This window comes from Anolis carolinensis, chromosome 2, assembly GCF_035594765.1.
Source record: "Anolis carolinensis isolate JA03-04 chromosome 2, rAnoCar3.1.pri, whole genome shotgun sequence".
Lineage (NCBI taxonomy): Eukaryota > Metazoa > Chordata > Lepidosauria > Squamata > Dactyloidae > Anolis > Anolis carolinensis.
The window spans coordinates 134,381,588-134,404,743 of NC_085842.1; the positions used below are offsets into that span (position 1 = coordinate 134,381,588).

Here is a 23,156-nt window from a genome sequence, read left to right on the forward strand (position 1 = left end):
GAGTTACCTTGGACTGTGCTCTGACTTACAAGAAGCACTGCTTGAATATCAAGCAAAAAGTGGGTGCTAGAAATAATATCAAACGAAAGCTGACTGGCACAACCTGGCGATCACAACCAAACATAGTGAGGACATCTCCCCATGTGCTTTGCTACTCTGCTGCTGAATACGCATGCCCAGTGTGGAATGCATCTCATAACGTTAAAACTGTGGATGTGGCTCTTAATGAGACATGCAGCATTATCACAGAACATCTACGTCCCACACCACTGGAGAAATTATACTGTTGAGTAGCTATTGCACCACCTAACATCTGTCAGGAAGTTTGTTGTTTGTTATTTATTCATTTGGGAGCTTCAGACTTTTCATGACCTCATGGACCAGGCTGGCCATCGCCGCCCCCAGCTCCTTCAAGGTCAAGCCAGTCAAGGATACCATCCATTCATCTTGCCCTTGGTTGGCCCCTCTTCCTTTTTGTTTCCATTTTCCCCAGCATCATTATTGTCTCTGAGCTTTCCTGCTTCTCATTATGTGGCCAAAGTACTTCATCTTTGCCTTTAATATTCTTTCCTCCAGTGAGCAGTCGGGCATTATTTCTTGGAGTGTGGACTGGTTTGATCTTCTTGCGATCCAAGGCACTCTCACGATTTTCCGCCAACACCACAGTTCAAAAGTTCAGTCTTCTTTATGGTCTAGCTCTCCCACCCATAGGTTACCTCAGGAAATACCATTGCTTTAACTATGCGGACCTTCATTGCCAGTGTGATGTCTCTACTCTTCGCTGTTTTATCAAGAAGTAAACGTCTTCTGATTTCCTGGCTGCAGTCTGCGTCTGCAGTAATCTTTGCACCTAGAAATATAAAGTCTGTCACTGTCTCCATGTTTTCTCCCTCTATTTGCTCCATCAGGAAGTAGCAGTCAGTAATGAAAAGACCAAGGCAGTGACATGTCTGGCCCATCCTCTGTTTGGATATCAGCCAGCACGCCAATGCCTTAAATCAAAAAATGCTTTTTAGGATCTACAGAGATACTCACAGGAATACCTCAGCAAGCAAGAGTCCAAAAGTGGCAGGCTAAAAACCAGGAACCTGATACCGGATGCGAGACTCCTTCCTGGGCACACAGAAGACTGGGAGACTTGGAAGGCACTGAACAGACTGCACTGTTCTGGTACTAGAGATGCAGAGCCAACCTTAAGAAATGGGGCCACAAAGTGGAGAATGGAGAAGAGCAAACCACAGGCCACCAACTGCACACATGTACAATGGAGGACCTTCTTATAGCAACCCCAGAGGCACTCCAAGTGGCCAGCTACTGGTCCAAGGACATTTAGTATGCTGCCAAGTTTTTAACTTTGTTTGTGTTTTTAAATACATTACAACTGTACCCTCTGTTTGCTTCTGACACGACAGATAGATAAATAAATATCCCGGGTTCACGTAAGAATGTCTGGGGCGGGAAGGGGTGGCGAGTGGAGAAGCTGACGAAGCCCAGCGCCAGAGCCCCACCCGAGGCTCCTTGGTGGCCTGGCCCGCGCTCCCGGCCTCCTCGGCACCCAGTCTCCTCCTCCTCCTCCTCCTCCTCCCTAGAAACAAGACACGCTGGACGGAGGGGAAACTTGGACGGGTCCCTCTAGGTCGGAAGAGGCCGGGAGAGCCCCAAGGAAGCTGCCACGGAGGAAGGAGAGCAAACAAGGAAACAGCGCCTCTCCCCCTCCCTCCCTCCCTCCCTCCCACGAGCGTGAACAGGTAAAGCGAAACCGAATCCAAACCTCCGAGAGGCGCGGGGAGGGAACGAGGGACCAAAGGATCCTTTCGTGGTCTTCCACTCCCGCTACATCTCCGCGTCTCCCCGGTGCCGTGGAAGGAGCGGATTGGACGAGTGTGGTCTCTGAGTGGTGGTTTGACTGGGATGTGTGACTGTGTTTTTACGCCTGGGCGTGTTGTTGTTGTTGTTGTTGTTGTTGTGTCCCGTCCAGTCGCCTCCGACCCACGCAACGTGTGTGCTGGACCTGCCCTAGATGTGGAAGTACTGCAGCTCCCAGCATCCCTTTCCCTGCTGGAGAGACCAGCCAAGGCAGCGGGGAGTTGCAGTCTGAATCTAATGCATCTGGAAGAGAGCCACTTGGAGGAGGGCTTCCACGCAAGCTGCCCACTTCTTGCCTCATCTCTTCCGTGGCTTTCTCACCCCGGGACTGGCCTGGAAAAGGGACTACGTATGTAACTCTGAAGTGTTGCTGTCCAGGTTGTTTTTGTGGTGTTGCAATAGCGTTATCTCCAAGAGAAAGGAAACAGGCTCTTTGGTAATCAGAATCCATCCCTGGGGGCTGCCACTCCTTTGCCTTCACTTCGTGTGACCTTTCTGATGTAAACCAGGGATGGATGGGTGTGTGTGCGTGCTACAAGTTTACAAAATCAGCCAGGCAGGTAGCAATACAATTTGGGCATCCAAAGAAAAGGAGCAAGTAAAGTTACTAAACTGTCAACCTAGGAAATGTATTGTAGAGGGCAAATGATTCTCTGTGTCTCATACAATGCAATGCTCATGTCCCCGCATGGGGAGCTGGAGCCGATGGATAGGAGCTCACCCCGCTCTCGCTGAATACAAATCGCTGACCTATTGGTCAGCAGTCCTGCTGGCACAAGAGTTTAACCCATTGCACCACCGAGGACTCATCAGATAGTTTCATCGGATAGATTTCCCACTAATATGGCATTTTTCGGGATTGAAAGAGAGGCTGGGGCTGGTACATGTTCCTCAAATGCCCTGTGAGAAAACACCCTGGCTTCCAGTGGTTGCGATCACTTTACACTTAGAAACCCACCCAACCAGTCTTGGCCCAATTTAGGTAATACCTAGATATGCATGAATGTGTCTCACATCCCCTTCTGGTCATTTAGACCCAAGACCAGAAGTTCCTATACTTTGGTCTTACAAGTGTTTTGAATTTCAGCCAAGGTGGCTGGGACATCTGGGAGCTGAATCCCACAACACCTGGAACCAGAAACCTAGCTGCTACAGGCTTTATTTCAGAGGCTGGAATTGGCAAAACCATGTCTGAGTATTCCTTGCTAAGAAAAGCCCATGAAATGGGATCACCATAAGTTGATAGGTGATTGTCATCTATACACACCTTAGATCAGGGGTCCCCAAACTTAAGGCCCAAGGTTTTGTACCCAGCCCCTGCCTTAAACTCTAGATTTAGAGTTGCCCTAAGTCTGAAACAACTTGGAAGGCATATAACAACAACAACAATCCTAACTAACTTGACTATTTCATCAGTCAAAAGTAGTCCCACATTTCCCATTGAAAGACTTGTAAGTTTATGTAGATTAAAATTGTTCATCGATTTAAATATTGTATTATTCTTTCATATATATATATTTTGCACTACAAATAAGCTATGTGCAGTGTGCATAGGAATTTTTCAAGCTATAGTCTGGCCCCCCCAACAGCTTGAGGAACCATGAACCGGCCCTCTGCTTTAAAAGTTTGTGGACCCCTGCCCTAGACAAAGTGGTACATATTTTCCCCCATCAATGTTGGTAATTGTTATTCCTTTATCTTCAAACCAATGTGATATTGTGTAGCACTCCCCAGAAAACAGCTAGAGAGCCCTTGAATTTATGCCATGTTTTCTATATAACTTGGCACATAATTTTGTGAAACCCAGTTCAAGGAATAGATTCTGGTTTAAGCAAGTTTCACAGCCTGGAGGTCTAAATGTGACTGGACTTCAGTTCCAAGAAGCCGTGAATGAAGGATTCTAGTTATTGAAGCCCAACCACAAGTGGAGCCTCTTTGCCTAACAATAACGGCTTCATTACTTTCCACATGTGGCATTAATAACATCTTTTGAGAAACATCTCCTGGATATTTTGGGTACATGTGTGAGTGCTTTCTGTGGAGTGAAAACAACATGAAGAAAGCATTGTGTATTTCAGAGCTGAGGGATGGGACTTACCGGTATATGAACTTCTAGCTCAGTGGTTCTCAACCTGTTGGTCCTCAGATATTTTGGACTACAACTCCCAGAAATCTCAGCCAGTTTACCAGCTGTTTGGATTTCTGGGAGTTCAAGGCCAAAACATCTGGGGACCCACAGGTTGAGAACCACTGCTCTAGCTGATCTTGGACTGGAAGTCCCAGGAGCCCTAGCTAGACAACCACTCATGAAGAATACCATTAACTGTTGTCCAAGAACATCTGTAGAGCTGGATATGATTCTTATCTCTGTTTTAGCAAATGCAGTCATTACTCCAAAGTAGTGGGCCTCTTTATAAACTGATAAAACCCAGCCCTTTGACTCCTTTAATTGTGCCCAGAAACAAGGAGCACAACTGGGTGAGGAGCTTGTGCAAAAGCGCATGCTGCAGCTCAGCTGAATGCTCAGCAGAACTATATATACTCTTCCCTATGCTTGACATTTGCCTGCTTTGCTTCCTTCTCTTGGCACTGGGCATTTATGACGCTCAAGAGAGGCAGCAAGGGGACTCCTTGGGACCAAATCAGGTGAAAGGGAATGCTAATCAGCAGGGAGCGATGGTGCTGATGGTGCTGAGTAATGCTTGCTCTTTCCTCCCTAGAGGTGTGTCTAACATTCACACCAGTGGCATTTATAATCCTGTCAAATAAAGGGAGAAGACACAGCATTTCACTGAGCAAGTTGGTGACTCCCAGAGCCGGTGAAGCCAACGGCCAGGCTGTCTAAACGGAGAACAGAAAATTCTTCTTCCAACATGGACTGTTTTTCAACAGTTTGTCTTCTGTCATCTTTGCACTGAAGCAGCATCAGACTATTGGTTTCCTTTCCTCTAACTGGAAGCTCTGAGAAAAAACTTCAAGCGAAAATGCCTGATGAAAGAAGGACAACCCCTCCTGTCTCCAAAGTTCAGGACCGAGGTTGGGCATGGGTGGTCTTGGCGGCCACAGTGCTGGTTCAAGCCTTGACTCTGGGCTTCCCTTCCTGCATTGGAGTCTTCTTCAAGAACCTGCAGTATGACTTCCAAGCCAGCAACAGTGAAACGTCATGGTTTCCCTCCATCATGACAGCTGTGTTACACGCAGGTGGTAAGTGTTTATGTTTGTTGATAATTTTTTCCCCTGTAAAACACATCAGTTTATGTACAACTTCTGACAAATCCAACACCCTGTTAAAGTATTTACAGCTATTTCTAGAAGAGATTGCTTAACTAATGTGAGCTTCTCCACTAAAACTTCAAGAAAATGTGGGTGGGCATCTAATAATTAGCAAGTCATATTTTAAGGGGCAACATGTGGCTCTCTTGCTGCTATTGGGCTGCAGCTCCCATTGGTCGTAGCTAGCAAAGCAAATTGTGAGAAATAATAGGCATTGTAGTCTGACATCATCTGGAGGGAAAGTTGCCAGTGAAATAAGGACAGGGCTTCTCCACCTTTAATGCTTTAATACACCATCCCAAGTAGTAAAGTTAATGAAATGTCTTACAGGTGACAGATAAGAGCCATGTGCTATACTGTCTCACAAATAATTCACCTGTTTTCAAAGGATGCATTGTACGACAGTAACAATCGTAGCATGTCCTGTATATCTGAGGACTTCATCTGGGAAGACAGGTGCTCTTAAAGTGTATCTGGTTCATATCTCTCGCAAAAGAAAGGAATTTTTCTATGTGGGAAGATCATGAGGAACCTCTTGAAGCAGCATTTCAGAGAAACATGTACTGTATAGGAATACTATAAATCATTCCTGTGGCAACCAGTACAACTTTAATCTCTCAAATAACAGCCATAAATTATTAGAAGTCTTTGACCCTGTGGTATTCCCTGTAGTAGCTGCAGGCAGGGAAAAGTCAACCTTGCCTCTATATGTATCCTCAGAGCCTCTATATCAGGCATGGGTAAACTTCGGCTAATAGGCTGTTAGGAATTGTGGGAGTTGGAGTCCTAAATACCTGGAAGGCCAAAGGTTGCCCATTCCTGCCCTATATGAACCCTCATAGCCTCTATATGTACCCTCTTACCCCATGTGACTAGTGGCCTTATATAAACTAGTGGCAAGGAAGAAGAGAGATTTAAGCAGTCACAGTAAGTAATCTTATAATAGGATAATGTGAACTTGAAGCAGCAGGAAAGGAACGGGGGACACATATATCTTAGATTGTCTAAACAACAAGCTGACTTTTCCCCTTATACCTGTGAAATTTAGGAAGAGTCCAGCCAGGAAAAAATGTTGGAAGTTATATATTCTAGTTGAGAAATGGTCAACAAGTGGCCGCATGAAAGTTGTTGAACTGCAGCCACCATCAGCCACAAGTACCGGAGAAGGTGGAGAGGAATGTCAGGAGCTGCATTGCAACAATATCTGGAGGGTCACAGAATTTCTAGCCCAGTGGTTCTCAACCTGTGGGTCCCCAAGTGTTTTGGCCTACAATTCCCAGAAATATCAGCCAGTTTACCAGCTATTTAGGATTTCTGGGAGTTGAAGGCCAAAACATCTGGGGACCCACAGGTTGAGAACCACTGGGCTAGCCAACCTGCACGCAGAAAGAGTGATCTAGAACTGAGATGGAGGTACATTGTTAATAAAGGCTTTCCACCTGGCCAAAAAAAGGGTCCAGCTTGCACTTGTTCCTTTTACAAAGGTTGTGTAGAAATCAAACCATTTTTATTCTAGGCAGTTGGCAATTCTAATTGTTAGAATTAATAGCTTTAGAAAGAGCCGGTGTTGTTTGAGCACTGGATTGTGTTAGAGCACTGGATTACACCATGGAGCTCACTGAGTGACGCTGCTAGCCAATATTTCTCCATCTACTCTGTTATTGTTAAGTGTCTTGAAGTCAACTTAGATTTATAGTCATTCCATGAATGAAAGGCCTCCAAGTCTCCTATCATCAACAGCCCTATTCAGGTCTTGCAGATTCTGGGCTGTTTCTTTTCTAATTAAATCATAGAATCATAGCATCACATAGTTGGAAGAGACAACATGAGCCATCTAGTCATCGTCCGTCTGTCCCCGTGCCGCCATGCAGGAAAGGCACAACCAAAGCACCCCCAAGAGATGACCATCCAGCCTTGTTTAAAAGCCTCCAAGGAAAAAACTTCCACCACACTCCGAGGCAAAGAGTTCCAATGAATCCATCTAGATTACAGTCGTCTTCTTTTCCTATTGCTTTCTACCTTGCCAAGCGTTATTATCTTTTCTAATGAATGTTGGGCATAATAGATGATATGTCCAGACTCATTTTAGTCGTCTTGACTTCTAGGGAAAATTCAAACTTCATTTGCTTTAGGGCCCAGATATGTGTCCGTTTGCAGCCCATGGGATCTTTAGAGCTCTTCTTGAGCAACACTTTTCAAGGGAGTTGACTTTCTTCCTATCAGCTATCCTACTTCACAGGAGAAATGCTATAAAGATAAAGCATGTATATAGCCCTAAGCACCTTGAAAAACGAATGGGTTAAGAATGTGATGAACAAATATACTTATTATTCTGTTATCTAATGCCTTGGCACGTTAAAATGTCAGGTAACTATGGACAAAGGTGAAGAAAAAATCCATTATAATCCCCAGAATATGTGCCCTTCCTTGCACTGACTAATTTGTATTAATTTGTTGCTGTGTGATTCCTCTTATGCTCTCTGTGTAAACAACACGGGACTAAGGGAAAGGAGCAGGGTGCCACCATGGGCTGAACCTTCTGTTTCATGCATACCAATGCCGGTAAAACGTGAGCTGTTAGGAAATTCAGTCATGCTGACTCCAAAGCTGCATAGGAAGAAATGAACTAGTGATTTTTACTTGTACCAGGTGAGGCCCTGTACCTGATCTGACAGTCCATGAGGGACAAATCAGAATATTTGGGAACATGGCCTGTGTAGATGGGGCTATGGAACAGAGTCTGCTCTCATTTCTTCAGCAGAGATTGAAAATGCTACAGGTGGCCATGTTGAATAAAGTAACTATTTCTTCAAATCCAACCTCTATTGAAAGTGCAAAATAAGTCAGTTGGAAGCCTTGGGTAGACTTCTGGAAATGTGGTTTTTGTGTATCTTCAAGTCAGCTCTTTGCTGTTGCTGAGATTCTTCAAGTCAACTCTGTGACCTGATCATAGGGATTTATTTGATAAATTTATCTGAAAACGTTGACCATTGCCTTCTTCCAAGGCTTATGGGGAGTGATTTCAAAGTAGAGTGGCAAGACTAAAACTGGAGAGGGTTTCTTTACCTCTGGTTGCCAACAGAGGGAATTTCAGCAGATGATGTTTCTCATGCAGCCAGGTAACAAGCAACACCAGGGGAAATTCCCCTCTCCTGCACAATGATTAAAGGTACAGGATCCCTCTCCATTTTTCACTCTGCCATCACTGATGACTTGCCCAAGATTGCCCAGTGGGTTTCAATGGTTAAGCAGGCACTTGAACCCTGATTTCAAACCTCTATGCATCAGAAGCCCTTGTTGCTTTGCTTGGGTTTTTGGTAAGAATTAGAGTTGCCAGGCTGGAGGGTGTTCCCGTACTTTCAACAGTTGTATGAAAGAGGGATTTTTTGTACTAACCATGTGAACACAAGGGGAAGACATAAAGGTTCCAGTATTTATGCCCTTTCAACCCTTTTGAAGACTGTGGCAGAGGGATCAAACAAACCATCATCTCTTTGAGCTGTCATTTGGATCTAAGAGTAAATTGTGCATCAAGGCAATATCAACTATTCATATAGGGCCCTTTTCATGCTCTCAGAATATGTAGCTGGATGGAATTGGTTCCCAATTGCACCAGTGAGCTTGAGGCATAGCTGGGCAGTCACATAATCCTTCATGTATTCTTTCTAATCATCATCATCATCAATGTTATTTGTTAACTGCCTCTTCTCATGGCTGAAGGTGGGGTACAATATATAATATGTAGATCAGGGGTCCCCAAACTAAGGCCCGGGGGCCGGATGCGGCCCATCGAAGCCATTTATCCGGCCCCTACGGCACAAGGGCAGAAGGGGGTTGGGCTAAATGACCCAAGAGGTCTCTTCTTCTCTTACAACCTATTATTATTATTATTATTATTAGAAACACAACAAGATGAGTCCACAGCAGACACTCTGCTGGCTGTTGAATTGGATCACACGGCGGACACTTCCCAAGTGTCTAGGACTGTGTGATGTATCGGCGAATAATGCGCGCAGATCCCAGTAAGGTGTCCTTCTGCAGCTGGCAGATGGTAATTTTGTCAGCGCCGATTGTGTTTAAGTGCAGGCCAAGGCCTTTAGGCACTGCACCCAGTGTGCCGATCACCACTGGGACCACCTTGACTGGCTTGTGCCAGAGTCTTTGTAATTCGATCTTTAAATCCTCATATCATGTCAGCTTTTCCAGTTGTTTCTCCTTAATCCTGCTGTCACCTGGGATTGCAACATCGACAATCTATACTTTGTTTTTTAACACGATTGTGAGGTCAGGAGTATTGTGTTCCAAAACCCTGCATTATTATTATTATTATTAACATTGAGGCTGGGTGACCATCTGTCAGGGATGCTTTGCTTGTGCTTTTGGTGCACAGAGGCAGAAGGGGGTTGGACTCAATGGCCCAAAGGGTCTCTGCCAACCCTCTTTTTATTATTGTTGTTGTTGTTATTATTATTATTGCTCGGTGGCCAACCATAGTCCAGCCCTCCAACGATCCGAAGGATTGTGAACTGGCCCCCTGTTTAAAAAGTTTGGGGACCCCTGATGTAGATAAAATATAAAATCATTAAGCTACATATATAAAAAGGCATAGAACAAAGATTAAAGCATCAATACTAATTAATTGTAATTTTAAAATTCATTCTTTAAAATTATCTAAGAAGGCCTGCCAGTCTTTCATTTTGTTTTAAATTCTGACAGCTTATTTAGCTGTTGAATTTTTTCTGGCAGGCATGTCCACAGTCATGGGGCAGCCGATGAAAAGGTATTCAGGGTGACAGTTGCCACTCAGGTTGTGGCTGGTTGAAGTAAACAATCCCCCAGAAGACTTAAATGTCCCAGGTCAAATTATATGGAAGAAGGACATTGTGCAGGTAACCTGGACCCAAGCCATGTATGGTTTTAAAGGCAGGAATCTACACTTTGTACTTTGCCCAGAAATTGACAACCAGAAGAGTGATTTTAGTATAGGTGTAATATGCTCATCCTTAGATGTACCCGTAACCAATCTGGCTGCCATATTTTGAACTAATTTGACTTTTGAACTAATTTGACTTGATATAGAGGTGGCCCAGTGCAGTAGTCCAACCTTGAGATTATCAGCACATGTACTACCATCTTTAGGTCCTCCAATTCTAGGAAAAGCCGCAGCTGGTGTATCAGCCAAAGCTAATAATGAGCATTCCTGAGATGACATTTAACAGAGTAGTTGTGTTCCTGGGCATTTTTTCATTAACAGAAAAATTGGTACCAAGGACAAAAATAATATGGAAAATATAGGGATAGGTTCTTACCATGTTTTCCCAAAATAAGACAGGGTCTCATATTAATTTTTGCTCTTAACTAAGAGATGCCTGTGCTTCTTATGCCACTGAAGTTCCTACTCTAATCCTGGTGTGTTATTTCAGGGCCCCTTTGCAGTATTTTGGTGGAACGATTTGGCTGCAGGGTCACTGTCATGCTGGGAGGCCTTCTCAGTGGCGTGGGCATGGTTGCCAGTGCTTTCTCCAGGTCTATTAGTCAGCTGTACATAACAGCTGGATTCATCACCGGTGAGTATTGCCAAAATGCTATATGTGCTCTTCATTCTAGTTTTATATCAGAAACTTTCTCATCTTGTAATAACATGCAGCCAAACAGCAAGTAGTGTAAGATATTTCAGCATAGTGGCCGTACTACATTGCAGACTAGGTATGAATATTGAATTCATTGGAACTTACTTTTAGGAAAGTGTCTATCAGACCATAGAAACAAATATAAAGATTGTGATCCTGATTCAGCCATTATTTCAGTTTTAAATACTCCGCATAACCTGTCAGAACCTATCAAATCTTTCTACTGGGTAGCTTCATAATTGAATTGGCATTAAGCCAATGTGATTAGAAAGCACTTGCTGCAATTCCTTTCTAAAAATCTCATAACTAAAGCACTGTTTTTAAACAGCAGTCACCCCCCCCATCCCTAACATGCACCCATTTTTATCATAAAAGGGATTGAGAGACATAGCTAGAAGCTCATTTTTTGTTTACTAATATTTTAGAATAGGCATAGGAATTGATCAGATCAAAAAATCCACCATTTGGGAACATCTCCATAGAGATCGCATAGCCTCAGTTGATTTCAAACTAAGACCAGAGGATGTAGGGACGTGGAGAGCGAACTATATTCCACCCCTGTCCTCCTTAAGTAAAGCCCCTGATATTACAGATAGAGAAATACCTAATATTGAGATATTGCGATAGATGCTCCTAGATACTTTGCTTGCCTCTTTCTCTGAGTCCAGCATGTTCTAAGTCTATGTCCTGCAATCTCTTCTTTCTTCCTCCAAAGGCTTGGGATCATGTTTCAGCTTCCAGGCAGGGGTCACTGTGCTTGGCTACTACTTCATACGCCGTCGCGCCCTTGCCAATGCGCTGGCCTCCACGGGTGTCTCCATGGGCTTGACACTGTGGCCGCTGATCTCCCAGTTCCTGCTTGATGAGATGGGCTGGAGAAACACATTCCTCATCTTCGGGGGAGTGCTGTTGAACTGCTGTGTATGTGGGGCTGTGATGAGGCCAGTCCCAGTGAACCCCCCAGCCCCCACACCAAAGCCCTGCCCTGGAAAGTTGCTAGAGGAGACACATTTATCCAATGGCAATACCTCATGTCATGAGGAGCCACTGCGTCCATCCAAATGTGCTGCTTGCCTTCAGACCCTGCAGAAGTACCTGGCTTTTGATATCTTCTGCAAGAACAAAGGCTACCAAATCTACACCATTGGCGTGTCCTGGATGGTGATGGGTTTTGTGCTGCCCCTCATCTACCTGGTGCCCTATGCCATCCTGAATGGAGTGGAGGAGCGCAAGGCAGCACTGCTTGTCTCCATCATTGGCTTAATCAACATCTTCATGCGGCCCATGGCTGGCCTGCTCTCAGGCCTCAGTCTCTTCAATGGCCGGCGGATCTACCTCTTTAGCATGGCTGTCATGTTCAATGGTTTGAGCAACCTTATTTGTGCCATCTCAGCTGAGTACAATATTCTCGTTTTTTACTGCCTGGTCTATAGTGTGTCCATGAGTGTCATAGGCGCACTTATTTTCCAGGTATTAATGGATGTGGTGGAAATGGACCGGTTCTCCAGTGCCTTGGGGCTCTTCACCATCTTGGAAAGTGTCACCATTCTCATTGGACCTCCTCTTGCAGGTGAGGTGTGAGTAAAATTCAGCCTTAAAGCGGCAGCTGATTTCAATATGGAGAGACATTTGGAAAACCAAATTTCAAAAACTTATGGAGCAAAGAAAATTAACAAGTTCTACATAAAATCATTATTTCAGGGGTGTTAATGATTTTTTTAAACTGGGTAAAACTGTGATATAGCCTGGGCTTGTTTTTTTTTTTAAGGCCAAAGGCCATATGCAAAAAGGAAATATCAAATGTTCTGCAAGAATCAAACCCAGATGTTCAAACTGGAATAGATCTGAAATCTGTTTCAAGCAAGAACCAGATTGAGTTGCCTGCTGGTATATTGCTAATTTTATAGCTGAGAGATGTTGCTGCAGACTTACATCATTAGACAAGATGGAGCAGGGGACGGACCTCTTGTGTCTTTGGTCTTTGGGTAAAGTGTCTTGAACAACTCAGGATAAAGCTATGTTAGATTATGATGTCTTCAGTAGAGCTCTTACACCAATTTTCCTAATACTAATAGGAAAGAAACATGCAAGTAAATTAGAATTCAGAAATTCCGGTCTTGCCATTACAGTGACTGTTTATTCTTCTTTATTTGTTCCTGGTTGCTCCTCTGACAGATGTCTAAAGTCACTCATTCATATTACTGTGTTTACCCTCCAACTGGGCTGCAATCTGTGCTGCTGGACTGCAACTCCCATCAGTTCTAGACAACATAGCCGAATGATGATGGCAGTTAAGAGCCAAATAAAAGTAGAGGATTGTAGGTTTCCCATTTCCCCTAGAGACTGCACAAGCTATTGGCCCATGGTCTGTTGAAATACTTTACACATCTGGACCATAAGAATGCCAAGTTCTGAAACTGTACTTGATCAACAAACTTGAGGTTTTCTAGATGTGCCACTCAGAGGTCAAGTTCCACAAGCTGTCCAAACCCAATGTGGTAAGGGATAGACATGATGTGGAGTGTGAGAAGAAAATAAAAACAACAAGGAAGAAAGAAAAATGACAAAAAAGAGATGAGAGGACCCAGGAACAAATGGGAAGCTGCTGAAGGGAAAATAGAATACGTAATGAGAGAAAGCCAGGAAGCTGACAAGGAGGAAAAATGAAAGGATGTGCAAGAAAGGACTAGAATCATGAGCATCCCAATGCTTGTGATCTAATATGTCTTCCTAATATGCCTCTTAACATTATTGGGACATGGAAGTATTGTGCTTTCAATTTATCAGCCTCAGGATGACAAATAGGCTGAGAGACACTGATAGCAGATTATTAGTACCTTATCATGCACATCCTTAAGTTCCAGGTCCATAGCAATACTTCCTTATTATATCTATACTAGCTGTGCCCAGCCACGCGTTGCTGTGGCGAAGTATGGTGGCATGGGAAATAAAGTATTGAGGAATTGGTGGTAGTTAAGGTAAAGGGTAAACGTTTTCCCCTGACGTTAAGTCCAGTCATGTCTGACTCTGGGGGTTGGTGCTCATCTCCATTTCTAAGCCGAAGAGCCGGCGTTGTCCGTAGACTCCTCCAAGGTCATGTGGGATGACTGCATGGAGCGGCGTTACCTTCCCACCAGAGCAGTACCTATTGATGCACTCACATTTGCATGTTTTTGAACCTCTGGGTTGGCAGAAGCTGGGGCTAACAGTGGGGGCTCGCTCCGCTCCCCCAATTCAAACCTGCGGCCTTTCGGTCCAGAAGTTCAGCAGCTCAGCGCTTTAACACACTGCGCCATCAGGGGATATTATTTCCTAAAGATTGTGAATATACAATATTTCTGATTGGTTTTTTTGTCTGTTGGAGGCAAGTATGAATGCTGCAATTAGGAAAAATGATTAGGATGTAATGGCCTTGCAGCTTTAAAGCCTGGCTTTTTCCTCCCTGAGTGATTTTTTGTTGGGAGGTGTTAGCTGGCCCTGATTGTTTCCTGTCTGGAATTCCCTTGTTTTCAGAGTGGTGTTGTTTGCGATATTTTATGTGCTTCTACTGTCTGTGGCCCTGAGAAAACAGAGGATTTTCCAGACTTTGATGATGGGAATACTTTGTTGAGAGGTGTTAGCTGGCCCTGATTGTTTCCTGTCTGGAATTCCCCTGTTTATTTACTGTCCTGGTTTTAGAGATTATATTGTTCTGCATTATTCTATCCCATAATTATTTCATATTAAAGTAGAATCTCACTTATCCAACATTTGCTTATACAATGTTCTGGATTATCCAACGCAGTCTGCCTTTTCATAATCAATGTTTTTGTATTCATTGTGATATTTTAGTGGTAAATTTGTAAATACAGTACAGTAGAGTCTCACTTATCCAACATAAACAGGCCAGCCGAACGTTGGATAAGCAAATATGTTGGATAATAAGGAGGGATTAAGGATAAGCCTATTAAACATCAAATTAAGTTATGATTTTACAAATTAAGCACCAAAACATCATGTTAGACAACAAATTTAGCAGAAAAAGTAGTTCAGTACACAGTAATTCTATGTAGAAATTACTGTATTTATGAATTTAGCACCAAAGTATCACAATATATTGAAAGCATTAACTACAAAAATGTGTTGGATAATCCAGAACGTTGGATAAGCGAGTGTTGGATAAGTGAGACTCTACTGTAATTACTACATAGCATTACTGCGCATGGAACTACTTTTTCTGTCAAATTTGTTGTATAATATGATGTTCTGGTGCTTAATTTGTATCACGATTATCTAATTTGATGTTTAATCGGCTTTTCCTGAATCCCTTCTTATTATCCAACATATTCACTTATCCTGCCGGCCTGTTTATGTTGGATAAGTGAGAGTCTACTGCTTAGAACTGGATTATATGAGGCCCCTTCTTCACAGCTGTATAAAATGCACACTGAAGTGGATGATATGGTAGTGTGGAGTCAAGATAATCCAGTGCAAAGCAGATAATATAAGATTATAAATGGGTTATATAGCTGTGTGGAAGGGCCTTGAGTCTACACTGCCATATAATCCAGTGCAAATTAGATAATCTGTGGAAGAAGCCTAAGTAAGGCCTAAATCTGCCTGTCCCCTAACTGCACCCTGGCTGTCCCTTGGTTGCTAGGAGACGAAGTAGGCAGAGATTAGCCCTCTAAACTGGCAGCAATTGGATAAAAAAAATTATTGCTCTCCCTCTAATTAGGACTTTATTTTTCTTTTCTTTTTGTTGTATCAACCTTGAGGCGTGGATGATGGGTTGTGTTGTCAAATTTCGAGGTTGGGGGGCCTGTACTTTTGTTGTTTTGTGAGTCGCCATGATGCCATCACTCTTTTATATATATAGATTCTCAATAGGCCCATGGGAATGGTCACATTATTATTGTGATTTTACAAATGAAGAAGTCAGTGGAGTCAGTATGGTTTGCAGCTTGTTAATTTGATGGCTGAGCTGGAATTTGGAGGTTTAGCTCCCAATCTTCCTGACTACCTCATCTCAAAACAGATTGCCTCGTGCTGCATAAATAGGCGGCACTAGTTATGAGCAGATGATGGTTGACTGTAGCTGAGGTCATGGAAGCAAAGAACAATGGTTTGTTTAGTCATATCTATGCCACAAGGTTAAAATTAGCCATTCTTTCTCTTCAAGGATCATGGTACTTGTAGCATTCTAACAGGATTCTTCAAATTCTCTAAATGTATTTGGGTGCTAGAAAAGAGATGACATTGAGCTCCTGGCATAAAGGGTAAAAGTCAAGGTTTTCCGCTGACATTGAATCTAGTCGTGTCCAACTGCAGGGGTTGGTACTCATTTCCATTTCTAAGCCAAAGAGCCGGCATTATTTATTTATTTATTTATTTCCAATATTTATATCTTGCCCTTCTCACCCGAAGGGACTCAGGGCGGCTTACAACACTGGCACAATTAGATGCCTATACAAAAACAATCAACAATACATAAATCAGTTAAAAACAATTAAATACAATATAAAATTACAGTATATAAATTTTAAAAATATATATGCTCAGTTCCATTCATCCGTTTATCCATAGTTACCTCCAAGGTCATGTGGCCAGCGTGACTGCATGAAGCGCTGTTACCTTCCCACTGGTGCAGTACCTATTGAGCTACTCACATTTACATGTTTTCGAACTGCTGAGTTGGCAGAAGCTGGGGCTAACAGCGAGAGCTCACTCCGCTCCCTGGATTCAAACTACTGACCTTTCGGTCAGCAAGTTCAGCAGGTCAGCAGTTTAATCCGCTGTGCCACTAGGGGCTGCTAGCATACTTTTGCAGAAACTCAAGGTATAATGTGTAGTCCAACACGGGTTGTCAAAGGCTTTCTGCTGCTAGAACATAGCCATACAGCTCAAAAACCACACAACACAACACCCTAACAAATTGTTGAGCTGGAATAGCCCCAAACTGTGGACATAGTTTTTCAAGGGGGGAATGTGACTCATTCTGGTTAGGACCTTTGGCAGCAAGCTATTTTGCTTTGTCTGGAGTCCGTTTCAGTTTGTTTTTCTTCATCCAACCCATTACTTCCTCCAGGCATTAATTCAGAGGGGAGACACTGTTCTCAGCTGATGCCATCAGTCAAGGCATAAAGAAGTATATTATGTCAAATATATAGCAGGAATGAAAGGGAAAGAGTGGGGAAGGGCACCACAGAGGTAGCTCTGTTCTGTGCATGATGAGATCCTCTGCCCATGGTGGTTAGCATTTTTTGAGAAGATGGGAATCCTATTGAGATGTAGAAAACTGAACCTTGACATGTTTTTAACTGAACCTTTGTGTATGTTGTTTTTGTTTCCAGGTCTTCTGGTGGATCTATTAGGTCACTATCGCTATGTCTTTTATGCTTCCTGCTTCTTTATGGTCACAGCGGCTCTCTTCATGGGTCTTAGCTTCTGCACCATGGAAGCAAAAGCCAAACTGAAAGAAACTAATAAACCACCACTTGAGAACCCACCCAGGGGCAAGTACACAGAGGTGCCAGCTGAACTGGAGCCTGAGAAAAATGGCTCTCCAGATGTCTCCTATGTCACAAGCATCTGAATCCAAAGGAGCTGGAGAAGCATTGCATTCCTCACAATTGCAAGAGATCTGGAGGCAGAAGGGAAAAACAAGTGCCTCATCCTTTCCTATTCCCTCTGGTACTCACCAGTTTCCTGCTGCAGCCTTCTACTCAACCATGTTGGGCTCAGGTTTCTAGATGAGGAATCTAGATCGGACAATATGAGTTCAAAGCCCTCCAGAAATCCAGAGAGCACTTTAAACAAAATATTCATGATGCACGGGGTCAAACAAGGACATTGGCTGGTAATGAGGTAATATCTATTTTACTTGAAGCACAGCCATTTTTATGATCATGAGGTTTCCATTTCATTTTCCAGTACATATAAATGAAAAGACTTCTTCACGCTTCAGGTTATGAATTACAATCATTTCCTGATAAAAAGGCCACTCCAGCAAGGGACTTCCAAAATGTTTCTGGACAGGCCCATTTGCCAGAACTGAACTCAAGAAGTCCACCGGATGACCCTCTTCAAGCTCAAGAGATGAGCTCTGTCTTCCTTATGGGGCCTTAGTGCTAGGCTCCTTGAATGTTGCACAGAATTTTTCATTCCTGCTGTATAATCTGAGGCCAGTTACTATATGAATATATATCACTTCTCTTGCTTATAGTAGTCACAGCAGGGGTAAGTGGGGTAGCAAATGATATTAAATGAAGTGAGTCATATCTGCTTTTTAAGGGTATTTTGAGTAGCAACAAAATGAAAAGTTAGCAGCACTTCACCATAAAAACTGCTTAGCTTCAAAGTGCCAGTAATTCTAGCCAGTAGTGTCTTAAATCCTTTGTTCTTATTTGAAATTCATTAATAGTGAAAAAAGGGGTCACAGCCAATCAAAAAGAGCAGAAGCGGCCATAGTGTTTTGCCAGCATTAGATCATAACAGTCATACAAATGCCCACACAGGGACATCATCTTATTCTCCTTGAGACATCACCTTTATTGTAGATATGTGTAATCTCTGTAAAGCTAATGTAGAAGAAATATATAAACTAAAAGTAATACATTACATGTGGGTAAACTGACACCTCTATGCGCATACATTAGTGTAAAGAAACACTAAAGATGACCAGTGCCATCCTTTTTGGCATATTTAAATCAAAAGGTCAGACTCAAAAGTGTTTTTGTTCTGGAGTGATGTTCCTTTCTTAGATCACATGCAAAAACTGATATTAGGGAACTGGTGCTTTCTCTGCTATTTGTTTTCCTAAAGTGATTGCTTCATGATAAAATTAGCCCTGGAAATGACCCAGGAAGCCGAGTTGCCTGGAAAAATTTGTAGCTCATTTTGCCAGATCCCCTGAATTTGATCCTCCGGGCCTAGCCTTGTAAAAGCAGTCATGTTTGAACTGGAAAACAATTCAGATTTTGCTTGTTTTTTCTTCACAGTTCCAGGCCCATGTCTCACATTCTGTTCTTCCTGTTCTGATATCTCACTAAACACTGACTTTCAACTTTTCAAACAGGTCTGGTGGGAAGGAAACATTGTCTACAAACTCTAACCTATTCAGAGTGTTTTGGAAGGTCATTGGATATAGAAACAGATAAGAACAGGGTTCCTCGAAGTTTTTAAGCAGAGGGCTGGTCCACAATCCTTCAGATTGTTGAGGGGCTGAATTATCATTTTAAAAAATACGAACAAATTTCTATGCACACTGCACATGTCTTATTTGTAGTGCAAAAACAACAACAAGATCGAAAGAACAATACAATATTTTAAAATAAAAACTATTTTAACCAACATAAACCTATCAGGATTTCAATGGGAAGCGTGGGCCTGCTTCTGGCCAATGAGATAGTCAAGTTAATTAGGATTGTTATTGTTGTGTGCTTTCAAGTCATTTCAGACTTTGGGCAAGCCTAAGACTAAAACGTAGGGCGGGGGGCAGGTAAATGACCTTGGAGGGCCGAATCTGGCCCCGGGCCTTAGTTTGAGGAGCCCTGGATAAGGAGGTCATTGCAATCCCGCTGTTGTATTTAAACTGATGGATTTTGCTTGGATGCCAGGTCCAAAACCTTTTTTGAGGCAGAGGAACCAGGTGGTTCTTCCTCCTTAGCTCAACTAACATGGACCACAATCTTTTGCATAAACATTTTCAGAGCTGAATAGCAGTTGCATACAGACAGAACAACCCCACTTTGTGGCTTTGATAGAAGGCATCCAGTTAACTGTGGCCATATATGAGGTATGCCTGCCATTCTACCACATGTAAAATAGGTCATAGAATATCGTGTCCTGAGGGAGCCTATACACATTTGGATGGATTTTACATGTTTAAAGAATGAATGTCTAACATATCTATTCAAATATACATTCTTGCACACATGTGTATGTACACACATGCACAGTCTGGAAAAGCTGTGTTTTGGAAAGCCAGATCTTCTAGCTTTACAAGATTCCTGAATGTTTATACACTAGAAAGACATATTTGGCTCTCTTTCATATTATTTGTGTGCCTAACATTGTCAAGAGAGGAACAAAATGGAGGTAGAGACAGAAAGTGCCCCATGATGTGTTCAGGACTGAAATGGGACTTACAGGAAACTGACCTACAGCTCAGTTGTTTCAGGTCCTAATTCAGATGGGTTTTTGTTTTCTAACATTTAAAATCCATGACAATAATATGGTAGTTCTATGCCTAGATGCAGACAAATGACAGAAGCAAGCTGTTAATTTCATCCTCCACTCTTAGCAGGGTTCTCTGAATTTCCCAGCCAAGGATTTTACTGCCTGGTGATTTTAGGAGTCGGTCTCTGCTGTTAAATGTCGCAGAGGCATCTGGCTGGCTATGTTGGAGGTAAAATATTGAACTAGAAAGACACATTGGCTTTGTTTCCTAGACCTCTTCTGTCATCACTTCAAAGTACATCCCACTAAGTTCAATGGGATCTATGTGCAAAAGATTGTAATCTTAAGCATTATGACTTAAAGTTGTCTACCTGAGTTTACTCAAGTGAAAGTCAAATCTATTATCCTCTTCTTTTTCTTCTTGCTACCTCTGAACAGTGCTTATTTCACAGGCAAAACATATCTGGGGCAGTGAGGAGAAACATTAGGTATTTATAACCAAATAAATACAGAGATATTCACAGAATCTCCACACCCCTGCGCACACAAACTCCAACATTAGATTTAGAATAGAGCCATCCAAGATATTGTTTGAAGGACAAAGATAAATTCAAATATTTATAAAGGTGAAAACTGTTAGTGTCTGATCATCAACTAATTATCACTGCTCTGGTGTTTATTAAACACACCTTGAATGGGAGTGGGCTTCTCTTTACACAAAATTTTAACAGTAGACCAAAGAAAATGGACATCAATGCAGGATATTTTATCCCCAAACAATTTGCAATGGTTTAGTTTCAGGACTGTTGCCTGTTTGTTTAAAAAATGCTGCATTATTTGCTGGAATTTTTTAACATATAATTTTTTAAAAATGTATGTCATATATTAAGACAATTGCTTTTAGTAACTTTTATAAAGTTGAGAGCATTAAAGAAAATTGCTATTCTTGAATTGTATCACACACAGAGACTTTGTGTTTGTTTCAGGCTTAAGGAATGTATGGTGCATTTTCCTCTTTGAAAATATATCAATTGATTAGGGACCAAATCTCCTCCCCCCCCCCCATCCAAAACTCTTTTCTGAATAAAAAGCCAAATAGTATACTCTGAATGTTTGTGTGTGTGTGTGTGCCTAATCACAAATAAATTCAGCTACATGTTTTAGAATGTTACTTCTCTATCTGCTCTCCTCCTTAGCCACTTCACAATTCTTTATTAGGAGTATTATACCCAGAGATCTTTAGATCTGCCATCTTTGGCCTCTGGTGGCAAGGCAATGACACCAGAGAGGCAAAGGATCTGGTGGTCCGCATGGTGGCTTGCAGCAGGAATCCGACAATATTTGACAACCCCCCCTTCAAAGGTTATACCTAAAAAGACTATGTCCTGGGATACCATCCCATGGACTACAGCATGGCGACCCAAACTAGGGGTGTTGTCGAAGGCTTTCATGGCCAGAATCACTGGGTTGCTGTGAGTTTTACGAGTTGTATGGCCATATTCCAGAAGCCTTATCTCCTGACATTTTACCCACATCTATGGCAAGCATCCTCAGAGGTTGTTGGAAACTAGCCAAGTGGGGTTTATATATCTGTATAATGATCACGGTGGCCAGCTTGATTAACGTTGAATAACCTTGCAGCTTCAAAGCCTGGCAGACAAGTTTTCTCCCACCCTGAACTTTCCACAGATATATAAACTAGGGATGTGCGCGGTTTGTTTCATCTGTTTCATTTGTCTATTTGTTTAGTATCGTCCATTTGGATGCGCAAAACGAAAGATGCCATTTTTGGATAAAACAAAAGGTCACATGAAAGAGAAGGCTGCACGGACATCGTGCTTGCTTTTGTTTTCCTTTCATTTTGGGCCACGTAACAATAAGCAGGTACTGACAGAGGTCTGCTTCCCCTTGATAGCTGATGTGTGCCAATGGGTAAATAATAATATTAATAATAACAATAGTACTCTGGGGAAGGCCCAAACATTTTAAAAGTTGGTGGGCTAAAAGCGGTCAAAATGCCCTCCGTATGTGGCGATTTTCACCCTTCTATCCCAAAAACCGAGCGGGGGAGGGCTGAGGCTCGAAAGTCCTCCCATTGCCACCAATGTTCCGAAAATTTTTGGTTTTTCTGGACACGAGACAAAAATTCTATTTGTATAGGCGCCCCATTTTCGGAAACGGGGACGAAAACGAAACTGAGACAAACAAATGAAACTCAACAAAATGAACAATTCCATTCAAATGCACACCACTAATATAAACCCCACTTGCCTAGTTTCCAACAACCTCACAACCTCTGAGGGTGCCTGCTATAGATGTGGGCATAATGTCAGAAGACAATGCTTCTGGAACATGGCCACACAGCCTGGAAAATTCACAGCAACCCAAACTAGGTGTATTCAGTGCTTTTTCATTACAATTCCTCACTTCCATATCACAGTGTACCAATAGTCTCTTGTCCCCTGCCTCATAGTAAAACGAAAGGGAAAAAAGAAAACTTGGTGTTAAAACAGATATTCATAAACAGCTGGTGTTTTCTACTGGAATACTCCTTCCCCATGAGCTAAGATGCTCCAGCTGTTTACAAATTATTCAGTTTTCCTTAACAAGCACCAGGCTTTTTCTCCCCTTTTTCTTGCTTTGTGATGACTAAACCTCCTTGACATCTCATTTCTATCATGTGAGCTTTATTTATACTTCTCAATGTTTTAATTATCAATAAACTTTTAACAAACCATCACAAGCATAAAGGACATTGTGCTGCTGTTACTAGACCTTGCATTAGAATGGGTCTAGGGCAGGAAAGATTATTCATGTTTTAAAGGTCAGGCAAAATAATGAATCAATCTAAAGTCATTGTAATATGAAAGTCAAGTCCAGTTTGATCACCAAGCTCTGAGGCAGAACTGGTTTCTTCAGACTGTCTACACAGGGCAAGAAATGTTAATTACATTATAAATCTAGATAAGATAAAAGAACTAGTTTTATATAACACTGAAACCTAGAGAAAGCCCAGGAATCAAATTTCTAAGAAGTCTCTCTGGATCACCAAGACCTTCAACTGACTTGAAAGCTTTTTCAACTCATCCTAGGCAGGAATCGAACAATAGTGCTGTTTATCAGCAGATATGAGGCAAACTTTTTAAAAAAATGGTTACCACAAATCAAAATACTTCATTACGTCAAGCAGCATACATGACCTTCCTGATGACTTTAAAACAAAGTATA

The 23,156-nt window shown here is 42.4% G+C and overlaps 1 protein-coding gene across 2 annotated transcripts; it reads left to right on the plus strand.

Annotated features, from left to right (window-relative positions):
• Positions 1-1,595: 1,595 nt before the first annotated feature.
• On the plus strand, positions 1,596-21,038 carry slc16a5 (solute carrier family 16 member 5). Of its 2 annotated transcripts, none has more exons than XM_016991350.2 (5): positions 1,596-1,748; positions 4,638-5,070; positions 10,563-10,706; positions 11,485-12,339; positions 17,102-21,038. In XM_016991350.2, exons 2-5 carry the CDS (start codon positions 4,851-4,853, stop codon positions 17,341-17,343), a joined length of 1,461 nt encoding a protein of 486 aa, XP_016846839.1. In that variant the 5' UTR covers positions 1,596-1,748; positions 4,638-4,850; the 3' UTR covers positions 17,344-21,038. The 2 variants fall into 2 exon arrangements, with proteins under 2 accessions (XP_016846839.1, XP_003217314.1); XM_003217266.4 differs by lacking the exon at positions 1,596-1,748 and adding an exon at positions 1,953-2,215.
• Positions 21,039-23,156: the final 2,118 nt, after the last annotated feature.